Consider the following 19,742-nt stretch of genomic DNA (forward strand, 5'->3'; position numbering starts at 1 on the left):
TCTATCAACAGTATTTGTCTTTACCTACTGTCGGTAGTTAACATACAATATAGTGCTTCTATATACCGTCTATCAACAGTATTTGTCTATACCTACCGTCGGCGGTTAACATACAATATAGTGCTCCTACAATGTATATACCGTCTATCAACAGTATTTGTCTATACCTACCGTCGGTGGTTAACATACAATATAGTGCTCCTATATACCGTCTATCAAAGAGTTTTAGTCTATACCTACTGTCGGTAGTTAACATACAATATAGTGCTCCTATATACCGTCTATCACCAGTATTTGTCTATACCTACCGTCGGTGGTTAACATGCAATATAGTCCTACTATATACTGTCTATCAACAGTATTTGTCTATACCTACCGTTGGTGGTTAACATGCCATACAGTACTCCTATATATCGTCTATCAACAGTATTTGTCTGTACCTACCGTCGGTGGTTAACATGCCATACAGTACTCCTATATGCCGTATATCAACAGTACCTGTCTATACCTACCATCGGTGGTTTACAAGCATTACAGTACTCCTATATACCGTCTATCAATACTATTTTTCTCTACCTACCGTCGGTGGTTAACATATAATACAGTGCACATATATACCGTCTATTATCAGTATTTTTCTAAACCTACCATCGGTGGTTAACATGCAATAGAGTGCTCCTATATACCGTCTATCAACAGTATTTGTCTATACCTACCGTCGGCGGTTAACATACAATATAGTGCTCCTACAATGTATATACCGTCTATCAACAGTATTTGTCTATACCTACCGTCGGTGGTTAACATACAATATAGTGCTCCTATATACCGTCTATCAAAGAGTTTTAGTCTATACCTACTGTCGGTAGTTAACATACAATATAGTGCTCCTATATACCGTCTATCACCAGTATTTGTCTATACCTACCGTCGGTGGTTAACATGCAATATAGTCCTACTATATACTGTCTATCAACAGTATTTGTCTATACCTACCGTTGGTGGTTAACATGCCATACAGTACTCCTATATATCGTCTATCAACAGTATTTGTCTGTACCTACCGTCGGTGGTTAACATGCCATACAGTACTCCTATATGCCGTATATCAACAGTACCTGTCTATACCTACCATCGGTGGTTTACAAGCATTACAGTACTCCTATATACCGTCTATCAATACTATTTTTCTCTACCTACCGTCGGTGGTTAACATATAATACAGTGCACCTATATACCGTCTATTATCAGTATTTTTCTAAACCTACCATCGGTGGTCAACATGCAATAGAGTGCTCCTATATACCGTCTATCAACACTATGTTTCTAACCTGTTTCTATACCCACCGTCGGTGGTTAACATGCAATACAGTGCACCTATATACCGTATATCAACAGTATTTGTCTATACCTATCGTCGGTGGTTAACATGCAATATAGTCCTCCTATATACTGTCTATCAACAGTATTTAGTCTATACCTACCGTCGGTGGTTAACATGACATATAGTACTCCTATATACCGTATATCAACAGTACCTGTTTATACCTACCATCGGTGGTTAACAAGCAATACAGTACTCCTATATACCGTATATCAAAAGTATTTGTCTATACCTACCGTCGGTGGTTAACGTAAAATAGAGTGCTGTCTATTAAAATCATGTGTCTATACATACTGGACATGTCGGTGGTAAACATACAATAAAGTGCTCCTATAAACCGTCTATCAACAGTTTTCATTTATACCTACCGTCGATGGTCAATATAACGTATTATATGGTCCGTATATAGTGCTCATATATACCGTCTGTCAAAAGTATCTGAATTTACCTACCGTCGGTGGTTAACATACAATATAGTGCTCCCATATACCGTCTATTAACAGTATTTGTCTATACCTTCTGTCGGTAGTTAACATACAATATAGTGCTTCTATATACCATCTATCAACAGTATATGACTATACCTACCGTCGGTGGTTAACATACAATATAATGCTCCCATATACCGTCTATCAACAGTATTTGTCTATACCTACTGTCGGTAGTTAACATACAATATAGTGCTTCTATATACCGTCTATCAACAGTATTTGTCTATACCTACCGTCGGTGGTTAACATACAATATAGTGCTCCTACAATGTATATACCGTCTATCAACAGTATTTGTCTATACCTACCGTCGGTGGTTAACACACAATATAGTGCTCCTATATACCGTCTATCAAGAGTTTTAGTCTATACCTACTGTCGGTAGTTAACATACAATATAGTGCTCCTATATACCGTCTATCACCAGTATTTGTCTATACCTACTGTCGGTAGTTAACATACAATATAGTGTTCCTATATACCGTCTATCAACAGTATTTGTCTATACCTACTGTCGGAAGGTAACATACAATATAGTGCACCTATATACCGTCTATCAGCAGTATATGTCTATACCTACCGTCGGTGGTTAACATACAATATAGTGCTCCTATATACCGTCTATCAGCAGTATTTGTCTATACCTACCGTCGGTGGTTAACATACAATATAGTGCTCCTATATACCGTCTATCACCAGTATTTGTCTATACCTACTGTCGGTAGTTAACATACAATATAGTGCTCCTATATACCGTCTATAACCAGTATTTGTCTATACCTACCGTCGGTGATTAACATACGATATAGTGCTATTACATATACCGTCTATCAAGAGTTTTAGTCTTTACCTACTGTTGGTAGTTAACATACAATACAGTGCTCCTATATACCGTCTATCAACAGTATTTGTCTATACCTACTGTCGGTAGTTAACATACAATATAGTGCTCCTACATGTGTATATACCGTCTATCAACAGTATTTGTCTATACCTACCGTCGGTGGTTAACATACAATATAGTGCTCCTATATACCGTCTATCAAGAGTTTTAGTCTATACCTACTGTTGGTAGTTAACATACAATATAGTGCTCCTATATACCGTCTATCAAGAGTTTTATTCTATACCTACTGTTGGTAGTTAACATACAATATAGTGCTCCTATATACCGTCTATCAAGAGTTTTAGTCTATACCTACTGTTGGTAGTTAACATACCATATAGTGCTCCTATATACCGTCTATCAACAGTATTTGTCTATACCTACCGTCGGTGGTTAACATGCAATATAGTCCTCCTATATACTGTCTATCAACAGTATTTGTCTATACCTACCGTTGGTGGTTAACATGCCATACAGTACTCCTATATATCGTCTATCAACAGTATTTGTCTGTACCTACCGTCGGTGGTTAACATGCCATACAGTACTCCTATATGCCGTATATCAACAGTACCTGTCTATACCTACCATCGGTGGTTTACAAGCATTACAGTACTCCTATATACCGTCTATCAATACTATTTTTCTCTACCTACCGTCGGTGGTTAACATATAATACAGTGCACCTATATACCGTCTATTATCAGTATTTTTCTAAACCTACCATCGGTGGTCAACATGCAATAGGGTGCTCCTATATACCGTCTATCAACACTATGTTTCTAACCCGTTTCTATACCCACCGTCGGTGGTTAACATGCAATACAGTGCACCTATATACCGTATATCAACAGTATTTGTCTATACCTATCGTCGGTGGTTAACATGCAATATAGTCCTCCTATATACTGTCTATCAACAGTATTTAGTCTATACCTACCGTCGGTGGTTAACATGACATATAGTACTCCTATATACCGTATATCAACAGTACCTGTTTATACCTACCATCGGTGGTTAACAAGCAATACAGTACTCCTATATACCGTATATCAAAAGTATTTGTCTATACCTACCGTCGGTGGTTAACGTAAAATAGAGTGCTGTCTATTAAAATCATGTGTCTATACATACTGGACATGTCGGTGGTAAACATACAATAAAGTGCTCCTATAAACCGTCTATCAACAGTTTTCATTTATACCTACCGTCGATGGTCAATATAACGTATTATATGGTCCGTATATAGTGCTCATATATACCGTCTGTCAAAAGTATCTGAATTTACCTACCGTCGGTGGTTAACATACAATATAGTGCTCCCATATACCGTCTATTAACAGTATTTGTCTATACCTACTGTCGGTAGTTAACATACAATATAGTGCTTCTATATACCATCTATCAACAGTATATGACTATACCTACCGTCGGTGGTTAACATACAATATAATGCTCCCATATACCGTCTATCAACAGTATTTGTCTTTACCTACTGTCGGTAGTTAACATACAATATAGTGCTCCTATATACCGTCTATCAACAGTATATGACTATACCTACCGTCGGTGGTTAACATACAATATAGTGCTCCCATATACCGTCTATCAACAGTATTTGTCTATACCTACTGTCGGTAGTTAACATACAATATAGTGCTTCTATATACCGTCTATCAACAGTATTTGTCTATACCTACCGTCGGTGGTTAACATACAATATAGTGCTCCTACAATGTATATACCGTCTATCAACAGTATTTGTCTATACCTACCGTCGGTGGTTAACATACAATATAGTGCTCCTATATACCGTCTATCAAGAGTTTTAGTCTATACCTACTGTCGGTAGTTAACATACAATATAGTGCTCCTATATACCGTCTATCACCAGTATTTGTCTATACCTACTGTCGGTAGTTAACATACAATATAGTGTTCCTATATACCGTCTATCAACAGTATTTGTCTATACCTACTGTCGGAAGGTAACATACAATATAGTGCACCTATATACCGTCTATCAGCAGTATATGTCTATACCTACCGTCGGTGGTTAACATACAATATAGTGCTCCTATATACCGTCTATCAGCAGTATTTGTCTATACCTACCGTCGGTGGTTAACATACAATATAGTGCTCCTATATACCGTCTATCACCAGTATTTGTCTATACCTACTGTCGGTAGTTAACATACAATATAGTGCTCCTATATACCGTCTATAACCAGTATTTGTCTATACCTACCGTCGGTGATTAACATACGATAGAGTGCTATTACATATACCGTCTATCAAGAGTTTTAGTCTTTACCTACTGTTGGTAGTTAACATACAATACAGTGCTCCTATATACCGTCTATCAACAGTATTTGTCTATACCTACTGTCGGTAGTTAACATACAATATAGTGCTCCTACATGTGTATATACCGTCTATCAACAGTATTTGTCTATACCTACCGTCGTTGGTTAACATACAATATAGTGCTCCTATATACCGTCTATCAAGAGTTTTAGTCTATACCTACTGTTGGTAGTTAACATACAATATAGTGCTCCTATATACCGTCTATCAAGAGTTTTAGTCTATACCTACTGTTGGTAGTTAACATACAATATAGTGCTCCTATATACCGTCTATCAAGAGTTTTAGTCTATACCTACTGTTGGTAGTTAACATACCATATAGTGCTCCTATATACCGTCTATCAACAGTATTTGTCTATACCTACCGTCGGTGGTTAACATGCAATATAGTCCTCCTATATACTGTCTATCAACAGTATTTGTCTATACCTACCGTTGGTGGTTAACATGCCATACAGTACTCCTATATATCGTCTATCAACAGTATTTGTCTGTACCTACCGTCGGTGGTTAACATGCCATACAGTACTCCTATATGCCGTATATCAACAGTACCTGTCTATACCTACCATCGGTGGTTAACAAGCATTACAGTACTCCTATATACCGTCTATCAATACTATTTTTCTCTACCTACCGTCGGTGGTTAACATATAATACAGTGCACCTATATACCGTCTATTATCAGTATTTTTCTAAACCAACCATCGGTGGTTAACATGCAATAGAGTGCTCCTATATACCGTCTATCAACACTATGTTTCTAACCTGTTTCTATACCCACCGTCGGTGGTTAACATGCAATACAGACAATACAGTGCACCTATATACCGTATATCAACAGTATTTGTCTATACCTATCGTCGGTGGTTAACATGCAATATAGTCCTCCTATATACTGTCTATCAACAGTATTTAGTCTATACCTACCGTCCGTGGTTAACATGACATATAGTACTCCTATATACCGTATATCAACAGTACCTGTTTATACCTACCATCGGTGGTTAACAAGCAATACAGTACTCCTATATACCGTATATCAAAAGTATTTGTCTATACCTACCGTCGGTGGTTTACGTAAAATATAGTGCTGTCTATTAAAATCATGTGTCTATACATACTGTCGGTGGTTAACATACAATAAAGTGCTCCTATAAACCGTCTATCAACAGTTTTCATTTATACCTACCGTCGATGGTCAATATAACGTATTATATGGTCCGTATATAGTGCTCATATATACCGTCTGTCAAAAGTATCTGAATTTACCTACCGTCGGTGGTTAACATACAATATAGTGCTCCTATATACCGTCTATTAACAGTATTTCTTTATACCTACCGTTGGTGGTTAACGTAAAATATAGTGTTCCTTTATATACCGCCTTTCAATAGTATTTCTTTATACCTACTGTCGGTGGTTAACATAGAATTTAGTGCTCCTATATACCGTCTATCAACCGTATTTGTCTATAAAATTGAGAATGGAAATGGGGAATGTGTCAAAGAGACAACAACCGGACCAAAATAAAAAAACACAACAGCAGAAGGTCACCAACAGGTCTTCAATGTAGCGAGAAATTCCCGCACCCGGAGGCGTCCTTCAGCTGGCCCCTAAACAAATATATACTAGTTCAGTGATAATGAACGCCATACTAATTTCCAAATTGTACACAAGAAACTAAAATTTAAATAATACAAGACTAATAAAGGCCAGAGGCTCCTGACTTGGGACAGGCGCAAAAATGCGGCGGGGTTAAACATGTTTGTGAGATCTCAACCCTCCCCCTATACCTCTAACCAGTGTAGAAAAGTAAAAGCATAACAATACGCACATTAAAATTCAGTTCAAGAGAAGTCCGAGTCTGATGTCAGAAGATGTAACCAAAGAAAATAAACAAAATGACAATAATACATAAATAACAACAGACTACTAGCAGTTAACTGACATGCCAGCTCCAGACTTCAATTAAACTGACTGAAAGATTATGATTTCATCATATGAACATCAGGCACAATCCTTCCCGTAAGGGGTTTAGTATCATACCATCATAACATATATGAGAAGAACATAACCCGTGTCATGCCAACAACTGTTTTTAGAATAAATGTGTTTAGTTCCGACGCAAAGACCTTATCAGTGACTCAATATTAACGCCAAAATATGCAATCTTTAATGACTTGACAACAGTATCGTAATTATATCCCTTCTTAATAAGTCTATTCAAAGGTTTTGTAAGTTTATGAGGTGAATACTGACACCTTTGTGCTTTATAAAGAATATTTCCATAAAAAATTGGATGTGAAATACCTGAACGTATAAAAAGTCTGCATGTTGAGCTATATTTACGAATGATGTCTTTATACCGATGATAAAATTTAGTAAATGTTTTGACTAGTTTGTGATATCGAAAAACCTGGTGTAATAATTTTTCAGTAATACATAAATTTCTCTCGTTAAAATCTAAAACATTGTTACATACACGAGCGAATCGTACAAGTTGAGATATATAAACACCGTAAGATGGTGACAAGGGAACGTCACCATCTAAAAACGGATAATTAACGATAGGAAATGAAAAATCATCCCTTTTATCATAAATTTTAGTATTCAGCTTTCCGTTAGTGATATAGATATCAAGATCGAGGAAAGGGCAGTGGTCATTGTTAGTATTAGCTTTATTTAAAGTAAGTTCACCAGGATAAATTTCATTAATATACATACTGAAGTCGTCATTATTTAGAGCCAAAATATCATCCAAATATCTAAAAGTATTATTAAATTTGTTTATCAGATGTTGTTTTGATGGGTCTTTGCTTATTTTTGTCATTACCTACCGGCGGTTGTTATCAAAACAAACTATTTTCAATCGACGGTCCAAAGTTTCGTATCTATACTTCACTCTGAATGACCGATGACATTTATTTGAACAGTAACATTCCCTATTGTATTCATTATTTAGTTTTCTCCCTGAACTTGTCTGAAATATTTGCGGCTGTACTGATGGCAAACAACAATCAATTAATTTCTTAAAGTACTTCTTAATCTAAATAATATATTATTTTTTAATCTAACCAGTAATATGTGATCGGTGAATGTACGTATGACAATTACGCCAATTTTGAAAAAGCATATTTTTTTTCATTTGCGCACATTGACATTTTTTAATTTGCGCCAAATTGATTCGAAAGGTTAGGTCTGATAAATTTAGATGATAAAATTAAACTTGTTTAACCAAACGCAGCAATTCAATGAACACAAGCTACAATATAGATAAATGTGTGTATAGACACATGTTGAGCTCATGGGTATCATCATTTAATCACACTTCTGGTACCCGAACATTTACTTTCATATATGGAACCGATGCCATAAAGAAAAAAACAGGCTTTAACTTATAAAAATTTTGATAAAAAAGGGGATGCTTTATTGTAGGGAAGATATCACAAGGTTGCAGTTCAACAGAAGTGTTGCATGACAATACTCAGTTAAAAAAGATTTGTGCATATGCAAATGTGCTTTTTATGTCAAACTGTTACAATCTTATTTTATAAAGTGCTACTTCAAGTGTGATGTACACTTGCAATAAACTTATCCTGCTTTCAATCCCCCTCCTCCTCCCCGTCACGTGTGAGCAAGTGGCAGGTGGCAAAAGGCCAGAAGGAATATTTTTGTTATTATATAAATAAATTCTATACATCTTATATGCCTCATGACTTGTGTTTACCTGTTAATTTGTGCAAATGAAGAAAATAAATTTGGCGCAAAGAAATAAAAAAAAAAAAGGCGCTAATTAAGTGCAGATTGGCGCAAATGGAAAAAGCCGAAGCAAATATAATCTTTTCTTGTATCAAGATTTCAAGATTTTATTCATAACCTCAGACACATACTTGTGTACAAGAGGACAATAATATATACAACCATATTAAGATAATACATAGCGAGACAGGACAAACGAAACACAAATACATAGTATATTTTAAAAGACAATTGGTATAATTAGATTAAGTATTTTATGATTTTCTTCACGAAAATTGATAATTTCCTTCGAACTTGTACGTTACATATAGACAACAAGCCAGTGAATTTCTTCTTGCTTGGATTCATTACATAGTAATTTGGTACAAACTTTGATCTAAGAGCAGAAACATCAGCATTTTTACAGGTAAACAATATATGAAACTCATCCCCTATTCCCTCATTACATAATGTACATATTCTATTTTCCCTCGCGATCCCCGCCCATCTACCCGTGTCAATAGGTAACTTCAAATTCGAGCATCGAAGTTTAGATATGTTATATCTGTCCTTTGGTAATAATCGCAATAGATACGGTTCCAAACCAAACTCGAGTTTGAATAAAGAATAGAATTCACCCCTATCAGATCAAATTGGTGTTTTCTTTCTTTTTTTCGTTCAGTTTCATCTAGTCCATTTGTTCATTTGACTCTGTTTCCATCACGACTAGGATGCATTTTAATTTATAATGTAAAGTCGTTCAGGTTTTTGTTTTATTATATAAAAAAAGATATGGCATGATTGCCAATGAGACAACTCTCTAAAAGAGACAAAGTGACACCGGAATTAACTATTAAAAAAAAACCTTTAACAGATCACGGTACGCTGACGGTACAGATGTCTGTAAATTCAGAAATTAATGCGAGGTTTTTATTATTGCAATTTTGAAGTATTGTGTTTGAATTAATCAGGATTTTTTCTTAATCGTTGTAATCAAAAATTCATTTCAGGCTATAATGACACTCATCGCATTAAATATTTAACAATTGCACGCAACAAATTTATATTCAAAGACTAATGAATTTGATGTATATTTGACAAGATTAGTTCGTTTAAGTTGCCAAAAGTTCTATAATTAGTGTATTATTCTCCCAAGTTTATTTGAAAAGGTATAATTCCTCTATACAAATGGCAAAATCTTTCATAAAATACTAGTATCCAGTAAGTTGGATAAACGTTTACCAAATCATCCCAATACAGTTTGATTTATATATTCACTTTGCTATTCCGTTCTTGCACAGTGATATAGTTCATTTTGTGTCATCCCATATTCTAGCAAAGGGAGATTATCTCAGCATCACCGTTACATTAGTAATAGCTCTCGTACATAAAATAGTTAGCTCGAACTGTATGATCCTGTGTGAATCTGATCTTTATATTAAAAGTGCATAAATGGTTCACATATGGGTCTTATTTAAACATTAAACAGTATCAAAACAATTAGTGCATTATAATATAACCAAATAGGCATGCAAAAAAGAATCAATAGGCAAAATATGCTTGTCTACCGTCTAATTCTAATTGCTATTATTTACTGTATTGTACATAGCTCAATTCCATTCCATTCCATTCAATTTTATTTATTTTTTAATTTTCAGAAGAAAACAGTATTTCTAACAATTAAATTGAATTAATTTGATATGACGTTGACACACGGTAATCACTCTCATGTTTTTATTTACATCGCTGTCAATCATCCGGTAAAGATGAATATTCATTACTACCCTCGGTAGTTAACGTCCCTCGATGGTTAACTTTAAGTGCCTACCGAAAATATTAGACTAGTCTCACTTTAACGGAATTCAAAAGCAATTAATAGTTCTAGCAGAATGATTTCTTTGTAGTGTTATGGACTGTTATTTCTCGATTTATATATAATAACATATACTACAGAAGTATTAATTCAAAATTTAAATGTTCTACCAAAATTGACTGTGAATTTAGTATCAAACCATTTATAAATACAAAGAAATTCAGTAAAGGGCTAAATTTTTATGGTGTATACAATTCATGATCAGCATTTCATGTGTGTATTGTCTATGAGGTAGCATCCCGGATTGCATTTAGAAAACATCGGTTCCTTCTATGAGAGTTGAGTAAGGATGTCTTCATTTCTGTGTCATCTTTAATTTTTATGAAACTTGTTTCTCGTCCTTCTTTTAGTCTTTTTTCAACTCCTTACCTTTTGAACATTATTCGCTTTTCTTAATAGTTGTTCTCTATTTTCTCTTCTTTTGTGCTCGTAAAACTCTTAATATTGAATTGCGGTGGACAAATGATTAGTTAGAATTCAAATAAAACCATGTACTTACCTGCTGGAATGAACGGTGGCGTCAATACTGAAATACAATATTTTTTAACAATACAGAAGACAATAACAATCAAAACCTAGGAGTAAACAAAGACTCACAAATCCAAAAGACATTTACATCAACAGATATAAATAATAAATAAGAAACAACACGAAGTCCACTCAAAACCGGGAGTGAAATCAGGTGCTCCGGAAGGGTAGGCATTTCCTGCACCGTAAATGGCACCCGTCGTGTTATTTCTTTGTTCAGTACGGTAATGATGGAAGGTTATTATGACTGAGGAAGAGTATCAGATATTATTTCTGACACACTTTTGTCATAATGGCCAATCAGCTCATGACGGCGATACAGAAAAGCATGTGAAAAGGATTGAAATTTTGTAATTACACCGGATGCGCGTTTATTCTTCAAAAGACTCATTAGTGACGTTTGAATTGGGCTTGTGATACACTCGGGGAATAAAAACTCCACCATACCTTATAAGATTTAAGGCAGAAATATTGATTTTATAACCATACAGGCAGACTCAATTTTGAGGCAGTTGTATGCAACGATACAGCGTATGATGAACATCAGAGTTTAACATTTAGATTTAAATAAAAATTTAACAAAAAATAAACTTTAGGTTTGTTTGTTTTTCTGTAGAAAAGAGCGATGGTTCTTCTTTTTTTTTTTTGGTAATTAATGGACCCTTTATGTTTCGATTTTATAACTGTTGAAGTGTTTATGACTATTTTGACGAAATAGTTTGATTTCATTTTTTATGTTTACGAAACCAAGCATGCATTAAAACTCATGAGTCGAAGAACACCATAACAGACAACAAAAGACGACAAAACGACAAATAAATCCACAACACGATACATAAAAATAAAGATCGGGCAACAAGAACCAAACCAAACACATATACCGAAAGTGGTTGCAGGTTCTCAGAAAGAAAAGGCAGATCGTGCTCTACAAGTGGAGTGACATCCGTCATGTTGGTCATGATTCGAAAAAAAATCTAATCAATTTATAACTTACATGTTGTTGTTGATGCTGTTGTCGTTGGCGGTGTTTGTGTTGTAAAAACTTCAAAGAATAATAGATAAGTACAGATATAAATTAGGCCTGATGGAATTGTGCTCAAAATTGTATCAAAATTTTAGAACAAAAACATGCAGATATCTATGGCATTTGTGATAAATAGAAATGCCGAATGAATAATGCTATGTCTTTAGTAAATCGTTCACTTTTTTAAAATCAGAGAAGTACATCATTTGAGAAACTGAAATTACGAAATCGATCAAAAAGGTCTGGAGACAAAATGCATGTGTATTATTTTTCGAGAAAAAAATCATATCTATAATACTAAAATTACGAGGTCCAATTTGTCAGCCGTCATCACGTAAAAACGACGAATCACAGAATTCAACTTTATATATAACTAATATAGTACAAAGGTGTAGATTAAAAATTACACCACTCCAGGCCCTTTTGTTTTCCACGTAATTAATATTGCCAATAATGAAGAAGTTCCGGGTCGAGTCCGCTACCGATACCAATAGTATATTCACCTGTTACCTATTACCTTATCTGTACGTTCCGCATCTGAAAGGCGCACCACCAAACGTTGTATTCAGGATTAATATGCTATATACACGGGTCATAAGTTAACCACAGGGTTGACACTACTAAATTGTCAAATTGTTACCTATTGTAGTATTTTAATCAGTTAGACTTTCTAATATAACAATACGAATACTAAAAATCTGGACTAAAAATAAGGCGTATAGGTACAGTTTTCAATTTGTTAGTGGGCATGACGTAAAACAGCGAGGCAAAGAATTCAACTTTACTTATAACTTATATAGGACAATGCTGTTGATTAAAAAATACTCCATTCCAGGACCTTATGTTTTCCAAATAATCAATATTACCAATAATTGATAAGTTCCAGTTCGACGGGTTCAAACAGAAAGACTTGAAAGCAGAGAAAAACTGTGTATCTTATAATCGGCATGACTTTAACAGATGACAATACTAATACTAAAATAAGGCTTGCGCATAGTTATATACTTTAATTCAATCACGGACCCGTGATATCACGGGTGTGTTCTAGTTGTAATTAAGATCATGACTTACATTTTTCGAACATGTTTTACATGTCAATATTTCATTTCCTTCGGAATTCTAAGTGTAAAAATCATTTCAGTTAAATTGTTGTCTTACATGTCACAACGTTACAGAGATGCACATGCCTTCAACACAGAAGGAAAGATAACACATGATAGTAATTGCAAGTTCGAGACAATCCTTATCGACTGTTTGAGAGGGAATCTTTGCTTGATGTCGATATTTCGGAACATAGATCAAAACGGATGCGAGTAATGTCAATATTTAGATAATTTGATAGACAGAGATCTATAATTTCGTTTTGTACAAAAATAATACTAACATTACGCAACGATGGGATACATCAAGTTATTTGTTAAATAACTATGTCCTCGAAATAAAGAATAGATATGGAAAATATTTCGGATTGACTTCTCATGTCGAAGTAGAACATTTTGATAAAAGTTGTCTCAAGAAAAACAATATTTTAGATTCAAATACCAGAAGATATTGGGGCGTGACTGTGACAACATCAGTTGTCCGTCGCCCCCGGGCTCCTCGTCAAATAGGTATAAATGATTAATGCAATTCTTCGTTGGGTTAATCTATTGTTGAAGCACAAGTACCTTAACAATGGGATGGTATATAAGAACCTAATCTTCTATCATAGTAATACACATTCAAAGCATTCTTTTCTTGCGGCAACTCTAAGATATACTTTCACTGTTATTACAAGTGGAAAACGTTCTAATAAAGTTTTACAAAAATGACCTAAAAAACTTACCTAAATTACAGGCGATTGAATGTATTGCGTCATATATATGACTCAACGAGTCAAAATCAGTAGCATACAAAACATAGGCTGGATCTGAAGCCATCTTGTTTAGTTCAGCTTTGTCTGCATGGCCAATTCCAACTACAATGATCTCAACGTTTCTTTGTTTAAGTCGATTTGCCTCTAAAGCAGTTTGCGGAGGGTGTGACGATTTACCATCAGTAATTATCACTAGAATGTCTTGGGCATCAATTCTGTCCCCAGAAGCAGCGGTGAAAGTGTTTTTCTCAACATAAGTCAGTGCTATATCAGTGTTTGTACCACCTGACTGATAAGGGATTTTCTGAATGGCATTGCTCAGAGAACTCTTATCTGTGTGCTTGTTTAATGCAAATTGAAAATGGGGTTGAGAAGAAAATGTAATAGCACCAACTTGTGCATCGTCAGGTCCAATTGTAAAGTGGGAGACGGAATTCGAAACGAAACTCTTCATCTTTCTAAAATTGGCAGATCCAACAGATCCGGAAGCATCAATCATGAAAACTAAATCTATTTTGTCATGGCACTCTGTAATATTCAAATGATTATTAGAAAAATAATCATATAAACACATAAAATCACTTTGAAGTTTGTACTACAATATCGTAAACTCTTGTCCACTGTGATAATTTTCCATATTAACAACGGTTAACGGTTTAATCATATTATTTTTTCCAACAATATAAGAACAGTTGTTTCCAATCCTTAGTATTATAGCGCATCCAAATTTCGATTCGAACATTTGATGTTCTTTCATCTTTTAGTTTTTGAAAGCATCCACAAAATAACTAAGTGATATGGGGACCAAATGAGAGCCCTGACAATAGCTCGGTTTTGGGTTCCAACTCTAATGTTATATGGTAAATTGTCTGTGAGTTTTTACCCATAGATCATGATGTTTTCTGTCGTTTTTGACCGATTACATTTACTTATATAAAATTTGACAATGTTTATCTTAAATTAAGTTAAAAAAATAAGGTCTTTGACATATTGAAGTTCATGCTCCATCTATGATATCAGTTAACATACAAGTTATCATATTCATGATCTATTTCTTAATTTACAAACAATAAAGTCGACTCAATTTGTATATATGTGAAATAATTAAGCAGATTTTCAAATTATGTCGACATGTTTTTTATCACCTTTTATTTGTATTTTTTTCTATTTGTGAAACTACAAATGTGACGATGTTTACAACATGAATGTGAAATAATAAGATTCCCTTTTTTTGTAATATGCTTAAAAACACTTACTAGGCAAGACTGTTGAGGTACTTGATGCTATGTTAATTAAGGCTGGAAGTTAAAAAAAAATATATAATAAGAGGAAGCTGCAATGTATATTCATTCTGCACAAATACTTTTTACCAAATATAAAATAATGACAAGGATATAAAGGAATTTCAAATGGAACTTATAAATGAGAAATAAAAACTCTGATGAATTCATTTCATTTACCATTTAAAAGGTAAATATTGATATCAGTTCAACACAATATTTATGAAAGGTACTAGGCTTATAATTTAATACGCCAAATACGCGTTTCGTTTGTCTAAAGTAGCTAGTCATGGATTTGTATGAGATTTTTCAAACAACATAAGCATATGGAAGCCATACTGTCATTGATGAAATAAGAAATATTATCATATACTTAGACTAAATAACATATGATTTTTACTGTTAGATAATAGCATTAAATTAACGTAAATTCCATATTTTTCGAATTGGTGCTTAGCGGGCTGACATGCTTCGATTGTTATCACATGCCTTTCCGTAACGTTATCGCATGGCAATCCGGTAATACTCGGCAAATTCCGGAAAATACACATCAATGCTACGTTTACAGTGAAAAAATTACAAAGTAGTGTACAAAACTACAATTCAAACTTAAAGTTAACTTTTCCAAACAGTGTTCATTATGTATATTTTTGTCGATTCGTCCATATTAAAATATTTTTCTTCTCTGTTAAGGCATATGATAGAAATTAAGACTTCATATCGAATGTACTAAATTTGGGATCCGACGTCCATGAATTTTTCACTCTTTGAACTTCTATTTGGGAACCACGTTAAAGGATCAATATATGAATCTGTTATTTTTCTCCATTGTTGAAGCATATGATAAAAAGATCATAACATGTCATTTTTCAAATCGCATGTATTATCAGTCCTCGGTCAATATCAGCCCTCGAGCCATGCGGCTCTTGGGCTGATATTGAAACTAGGACTGATAATGCATGCGATATAAAAAAATGCCATGTAATAATCTGATATTATCAGAAAGCAGTTGATGTGTGTTGCTTTATGTCATATTTGTTTTAACACCATTAGATGGAGTTTGGTTATGCGTGTGATCAGCATGTTTTTTTTTCATAAAAAAAACTGCTTCGGTCCAGAAAAAAATAGTAGTTGCAGATAAAACGTTGATTCACACATTAAGTGAAAGTCGTTGACCATGCTCCATACCATAGGTTTGTATATGTGTCTCATTTCTAGCCTCTTTATGACATTAACAAATTCATTTAAGAATTGAATGCTTCTTTTTGTAAATTTATTGGGGTGTAAAAGCGTTGACCGAAGTATATTTTGTATGAAGCGCGGAAGCGCTTCATTCTAAAAATGTACGCACGGTCAACGCTTTTACAACCCTATAAAGTTACAAAAAGAAGCATTCAATACTTATAATTACATTTTTTAGCTATGATCATGAAAACACGAATTTTATATATTTTATCATTTAATTCACCTGTGCACTTTATTGTTGGAGCACGTGTTATCATGAATGTAAAGTTGTATTGAGCAATGCAACTGCTTACGGAATAACACGTGATGTGCAGTTAGCCAATCAGAATAAAATATTATAATGAAACATACATCTAATGTAATTATTATTCATTAGTTCATGTAAATATGCTAAACTATTAAAACATGACTGTATAGAAAGCCTTAAACAAAATTTCCAGGGATAAATAATGTGTTGTTCTTCATAATGTATATATTGACCTAAACTGGGTATGTGTACGTATGTGTTAATAAATAATTTACGCAATTTATTGTAATGATATTATACATTTAAATTGCCTTTTCGTACATTTCTATTGTAAAGATAAACAAAAACATACGTGTTTCTCCGTTAATTTCTGTTGTTGGAAAGGTGGCTGAAAATAAAATGAAAATATTTTTGATTTGTTTTGTAAGCAATATCCATTGACTCATGTTTTTGGGCAATGATCTTAATTGAACAAAATGACTCAACAAATGAATGCATATCTACGAATAATTTCTATCTTTGAAACATGATGAATAAATAGGACTGAAACGAAGCAACGAAAAGTTCTTCACGATCTATCCTTTTCTTTGAACTGTTGATTAATTCTATTCAATCAACATGTGGTTCGTTTGATCTCAGTTCTTCATTGGTCAAAATAAATAATGACGTCAAGTTTTCCTGCTTTTCTCTGAATTGTCTATGATGACGTCCTTAAAAAAGGCAAACATGACTTGCCTGATGAAGTCACATAGAAAGAACAAATTTAATGATCATTTGAAAGGAAGGATTAATCTGTATGCATATCGTTAAAAAATCATTAGAGAAACAGAATTCATCACTCCATTTTGTGTAAAACGATATATCAACTCTCGACGGTTAAATTTTAAATATTAAAAACAGTCGGTGGGTATAGCGTTTTTAGATTTGACATTTTAACGCTCTCGAGTGGGTAAATATCGTATTGTTCTCGATACGGTGGTATCACACTCGATACAGTGGTAGACTCTATATGTAATAAACTTTAACATTTAGATTGTTTTCTGGAAAAATCAATTTGTAAAAAGAAAAAAATATCATTCTTGTATCAATTGTTGGATATGTTTTGTAGTGCTATATATGTTTTGTTTCATTAAAGCGCTATGTTTGTTTTGTTTAATAAAAGCGCTCTAAGTTTTGTTTCATTAAAGCGCTATATATGTTCTGTTTCATTAAATCGCTATATATGATTTGTTTCATTAAAGCACTATATATATGTTATGTCTCATTTAAGCTCTATATATGTTTCGTTTCAATAAAGCGCTATATATATTATGTTTTATATCAAAGCGTTATTTATGTTTTGTTTCATTAAATCACTATACATGTTTTGTTTCAATAAAGCTCTATATATGTTTTGTTTCATTAAAGAGCTATATATGTTTTGTTTCATTAAAGCGCTATATGTTTTTGTAAAGCGCTATACATATGTTTTGTTTACCTGACAACAGACCCAAGTTTTGGTGGTGTTCGTGTTGCTGAACCTTTTGGTAATGGTGTTATGTTTTGTGTACAATTGTTTGTCTTTTTCCTTTTGAAGCCATGGCGTTGTCGTTTATTTTCGACTTTCAATGAGTTTGAATGTACCTCTGGTATCATTCATCCCTCATATACTATATTATGTTTTAAGGCAATGAGCTAAATTCAAGACATGGCTCTCCAAATGAATGTATCTCTGACAAAAACAAGTAGTTGAAGCAAACATAACACAATCATATGTAGCAAATAAAGAGTATCAAAGTATTTCTGTATGGTTCTTTCAGATTCATATCTAGTGCTAGTATTCAGGAACTGTTGACAAGGAAATAATTCCCTCCCATAGTATAACGCAAATATTGGAATGAAAATGTCAAAACTTTAAACATGTAAACTTTGGACACCCTTAAAGTCAACAAACCATGACCAAATGTGTACGACCAGTTAGTCTCTATGGATATGAAAACTGCAATTGCTTATGTCTATGTTAACCAAATGTATTCACTAAACATAAGTGGTTTTCCTTACTTTAACATGTAAGATAATCAAACGTTTTTAGTTTCGATGAACCAATGAAACATGAATAAGTAGCCTGGGTGATATAATTCCCATGGATATGATATAAGCCAATGTTAATACAAATGTATACTAAATAAAGAGAACAAATCATACTTGCGTATCTTGTTGTGGATGTCCTGTACGTACTGGCTGGAAGTTAAAGTGAAAATATAATTGTTATGTTTTATATTTAAGCGCTATATATATATGTTTTAATTCATTAAAGTGCTATATATGTTTGGTTCATTAAAGCGCAATACGTGCCATGACCGTATCACTAACGTTCACGTGTTAAACTAAGCTAAAGTTGCAAAGTCAATAAATCATGGGGTAGAGATGGGGCCAAAAAATCTTTATTGAAATGAGATGTGTCAATTCAAATACAACTGCATACCTAGATAACACCATAAGAACAAAGCAAACAGTTAGTTTCTTTAATATCTTCTCCATCTTAACTGCACGGCTTTGACCATGTTAAAGAACTCTACATTTAATGTTAATTTAGATATAATAAAATGTGCACATAAACACAAAGAATAGTACCCAACAATTATTTTGATGACAATAGTCTTAGAAGTGAAATAAATCTTACCTGCTTCGGTTGTATGTAAAAGTATGAGCGCGTGGATAAATATTAAAACCATGATCCTTTTGTCCATACTTTGTGGTATGGTTTATCTATCGTTTAGTCACATTATACATATTTACAAAGATAAGCATTGTATGTTATTGATAGTAATTCAATT

The 19,742-nt window shown here is 33.7% G+C and overlaps 1 protein-coding gene across 2 annotated transcripts in view; it reads right to left on the reverse strand.

Annotated features, from left to right (window-relative positions):
* The window catches only part of LOC143068579 (collagen alpha-1(XII) chain-like), a 51,273-nt gene extending 31,531 nt beyond the window's left edge, over window positions 1-19,742 (reverse strand). Inside the window, exons 1-7 of one of the 2 annotated variants that reach the window (XM_076242761.1) lie at window positions 19,589-19,742; window positions 19,111-19,146; window positions 17,279-17,314; window positions 15,411-15,452; window positions 14,125-14,682; window positions 12,270-12,317; window positions 11,247-11,273 (exon numbers count right to left, since the gene is read on the reverse strand). In XM_076242761.1, the coding sequence (XP_076098876.1) occupies window positions 11,247-11,273; window positions 12,270-12,317; window positions 14,125-14,682; window positions 15,411-15,452; window positions 17,279-17,314; window positions 19,111-19,146; window positions 19,589-19,655 (814 nt within the window). In that variant the 5' untranslated portion in view covers window positions 19,656-19,742. The remainder of the gene's footprint in view (window positions 1-11,246; window positions 11,274-12,269; window positions 12,318-14,124; window positions 14,683-15,410; window positions 15,453-17,278; window positions 17,315-19,110; window positions 19,147-19,588) is intronic. The other variant, XM_076242762.1, reaches the window with a different exon arrangement.

This window comes from Mytilus galloprovincialis, chromosome 3 (assembly GCF_965363235.1).
Source record: "Mytilus galloprovincialis chromosome 3, xbMytGall1.hap1.1, whole genome shotgun sequence".
NCBI classification, from domain to species: domain Eukaryota; kingdom Metazoa; phylum Mollusca; class Bivalvia; order Mytilida; family Mytilidae; genus Mytilus; species Mytilus galloprovincialis.